We start from the raw sequence: 3,359 nt of genomic DNA on the forward strand, positions 1-3,359 counted from the left end.
ATAACTGCTCTATCTTTGAGGCTTGACCTAGGAAGAAACCCTAGTCCACCCTTTGGCCGAAACATTTTGGCGCCCACCGTGGGGCTACGGTGAAACTTTTCCTATGCCCCAAGTAATACAGAAGAACCTGCAGTTTACTATGGCGAGAGGCGGCACATCAAATAGCGACTCACAACACCCTACCATGGAAGAGATTATGGCATTGATCAATGGTTTGAGGGAGGAGAATGCACGATCCAGGGAGAGAGAGGAGGCGAGCGGATGAAATGCAGGCCATGATAATGGCCAGCACCAGGATGGTGGTGGAAGATGTCATGATGGAAGTCCCTAGGGACTTCTAACGATTCTCGAAAGCTATAGAGGCCGAGACTATCCCGAGGGATCATCGGGTTCCCCAAGTTGAACCTTTTGATGGAACTTAGGATCCCGGTTAGCACTTGACGGATTTTCGAGCTCAAACGCTGATTTGTGGAGGGAGCATGGAAATTCGCTGCAAGCTGTTCATGGGTACGCTCAAAAAGGCAGCACTTGATTGGTTTAGTGGTCTCCCTGACCGATCAATCACTAACTTTGATGTTTTCAATCGGCTCTTCATGGCACAATTCACAGCTAACAAGAAAAAACCGCTGATCACATCAGACTTGTTCGATCTCAAACAACAACATGAGGAGTCGTTGAAGGACTTTCTACAAAGGTTCAATGAGGTCGCCTTGAGGATAACATCCTTGGATGAAAGGATGGCGGTCATCGCATTCCAGAAGGGTCTGAGATCTGGAACTTTTGACATCGCGCTGGAGACAACAAATTGTCAAACGATGTCCGAGGTGAGAGCTTTTGCCCTAAGTCACATCAAGACGGAGGAAGGACAAATCAATAAGAGGGCGGCTGAAAGCCGAGAAGCAGGGGGCAGCAACAAGGAGGACAATAAGCACCTCCGGGTACGCTTGGATTGGAATAAGCGACGTGATCACTATAATGCGAAGGAGGGAAATCGTAGGCAGGCAAACTATGGTGGTCGGGGGAGAGGCGAGTGGGCATGAAACAAAGAACAAGAAAAATTCACCCCACTCAATGTCCCTAGGAGGCAGATACTCCATGACGTCAACAACACGTCACCTTTTGAGTTCCCGGCAGTGACTGATCATCAATTGGGTCCTTTCAAAACTGACTGGTGTGAGTTTCATAGGACCCATGGGCACACTGCGGAGAATTGTTTCATTCTCGGTAGGCAAATTGAGCGCCTTATCAAGGAGGGTCATTTGAAGAAGTTTGTAGCAAGAAAGCATGATGAACGCCCGTCTAATAGACAACGTAGACATGAAGGGGAGGATACGAAAGGAGGAAGACACAAAGGGAGGTCTCCTCCTAGAGATCTTCTAGAAAAAATTTCGGAGACTCATCAACAGGCCATCCATGGAGATTTTAACACCATAGCGGGGGGATTTGCTGGAGGGGGCCCGACGTCAGTGACGCGGAAGAGATACTCCCGCTCGGTGTTATCAGTCTCGGAGTGGGCGAGACCAACTCTGCCAGCCATCATATTTTTGAACGCCGACTTTGAAGGGGTGTCTCCCCATGAGGACAACCCTATAGTCATTTCTGCGATCATCATGGGCTATAATGTGAAACGCATGTTGGTAGATCAGGGTAGCTCGGTGGACATCATGTTCTGGGAGGCATTTATTGGGATGAAAATTTCGACTGATCGCCTTATGCCATATGCAGGTACTTTGGTTGGTTTTGCAGGTGATCAGGTGACGGCCAAGGGGTACGCCGACATGGAGACCACCTTTGGGCAGGGAGACCACATGAAGACTATCACTGTCCGATACCTGGTGGTGAACGCCCAGTCATCTTACAGCATACTAGTCGGACGACCCACGTTGAATAAGTTAGGCGCGGTCGTCTCCACACCCCACTTGAAGTTGAAGTATCTTCTACCCAGTGGAAAGGTCGGAGTCCTCTGTGTAGAAGTCGCAAGGAAATGTTACGAGGACAGCTTGAGGGTGAGAAGACACCTATATGTGACACAGGTTGATCGGGGCATCCAATCCATTGAGTTAGATTCGAGGATGATTCACTTCGATTCCCGACCAGCCCCGGTGGAGGACGTGAAGGAAGTTAGCCTGGCTGAAGGAAAAACCGTGAAGATCGGTGTGTCTTTAGCTAAAGGAGATGAGGAGGGGTTGGTGACCGTGTTGAAAAGCAACATATCAGCCTTTGCGTGGAGTGCCAGTGACATGCCAGGTATTGATCCAGATTTCCTATGTCACCACCTCATGGTTGACCCCAAGGCGAAGCCTATGATTCAAAAAAGGTGAAAATTTGGAGATGATAAAAGGAAAGCTATAGCTGAGGAGATGAGGAAGTTGATGGCGGCCGATCACATTCAGGAAATCCAATACTCGATGTGGCTAGCAAACATGGTAATGGTACGAAAGAGCAATGGAAACTGGAGGATATGCACAGACTTCACTAACCTAAATAAAGCTTGTCCAAAAGACTCATACCCGCTGCCCAACATAGATTGCCTAGTCGACAATGCGTCGGGGTATGAGTTGTCAAGCTTCATGGACGCATACTTGGGTTATAACCAGATCAGGATGTATCCCGCCAATGAGGACAAAACGGCGTTCATAGCCGATCAAGCCACCTACTGTTACAAGGTCATGCCTTTCAGGTTGAAGAACGCGGGGCGACGTACCAGAGGCTTATGGACAAGGTTTTGGCAGATTAGCTAGGAAGAAATGTGGAGGCATACGTAGACGACATGGTGGTCAAGTCGGCTAGTGTTGCTCGGCATTTCTATGACCTACAAGAATCGTTCGACACTCTGGCGTGTTACCAGCTCAAGTTAAATCCTGCAAAGTGCTCGTTAGGCGTCCAAGCAGGGAAATTTCTTGGTTTCTTATTGACTCATCGTGGTATTGAAGCGAATCCTGATAAGTGCTCCGCGATAATCAATATGAGAAGCCCGACGACAGTAAAAGAGGTCCAGTAGTTTGCGGGGAGGATGGCTTCCCTTTCTCGGTTTCTTTCAAAAGTGGCAGATAAATCGTTACCCTTATTCCAATGTTTAAGGAAGAACGATCGCTTTTCATGGACAGACAAGTGTGAAAGGGCATTTGGAGAACTCAAGAAGACCCTTACCTCACCGCCGTTACCCTTATTTTGTCAATAGGGTGTTGCAAGGAGCGGAGGTTCGCTACCAGAAGATCGAGAACTTGGCATACACCATATTGGTAACAACGAGAAAGCTCGGGCACTATTTTCAAAGCTATGAAATAATAATCTAGACAGACTACCCGATCAGGCAGGTTTTGTAAAAGCCTGACCTGGCTGGAAGGATGATGAAGTGT

The 3,359-nt window shown here is 48.2% G+C and overlaps 1 protein-coding gene across 1 annotated transcript; it reads left to right on the forward strand.

Moving 5' to 3' along the window:
• Positions 1–479: 479 nt before the first annotated feature.
• Positions 480–2,321, forward strand: LOC109792422 (uncharacterized). The gene is made up of 2 exons (XM_083073506.1): positions 480–1,030; positions 1,187–2,321. The coding sequence occupies exons 1-2, from the start codon at positions 480–482 to the stop codon at positions 2,319–2,321; spliced, it is 1,686 nt and encodes a 561-aa protein (XP_082929632.1).
• Positions 2,322–3,359: the final 1,038 nt, after the last annotated feature.

Source organism: Cajanus cajan, chromosome 4, assembly GCF_000230855.2.
Source record: "Cajanus cajan strain Asha chromosome 4, NIPB_CcT2T_4, whole genome shotgun sequence".
NCBI classification, from domain to species: domain Eukaryota; kingdom Viridiplantae; phylum Streptophyta; class Magnoliopsida; order Fabales; family Fabaceae; genus Cajanus; species Cajanus cajan.

Coding starts and splice junctions, on each gene's coding strand:
- LOC109792422 (XM_083073506.1), top strand. CDS start 480: ATGGAAATTCGCTGCAAGCTGTTCATGGGTACGCTCAAAAAGGCAGCA. Junction 1,031..1,186: donor GGTGGTCGGGGGAGAGGCGA/GTGGGCATGAAA, acceptor TGAGTTTCATAG/GACCCATGGGCACACTGCGG.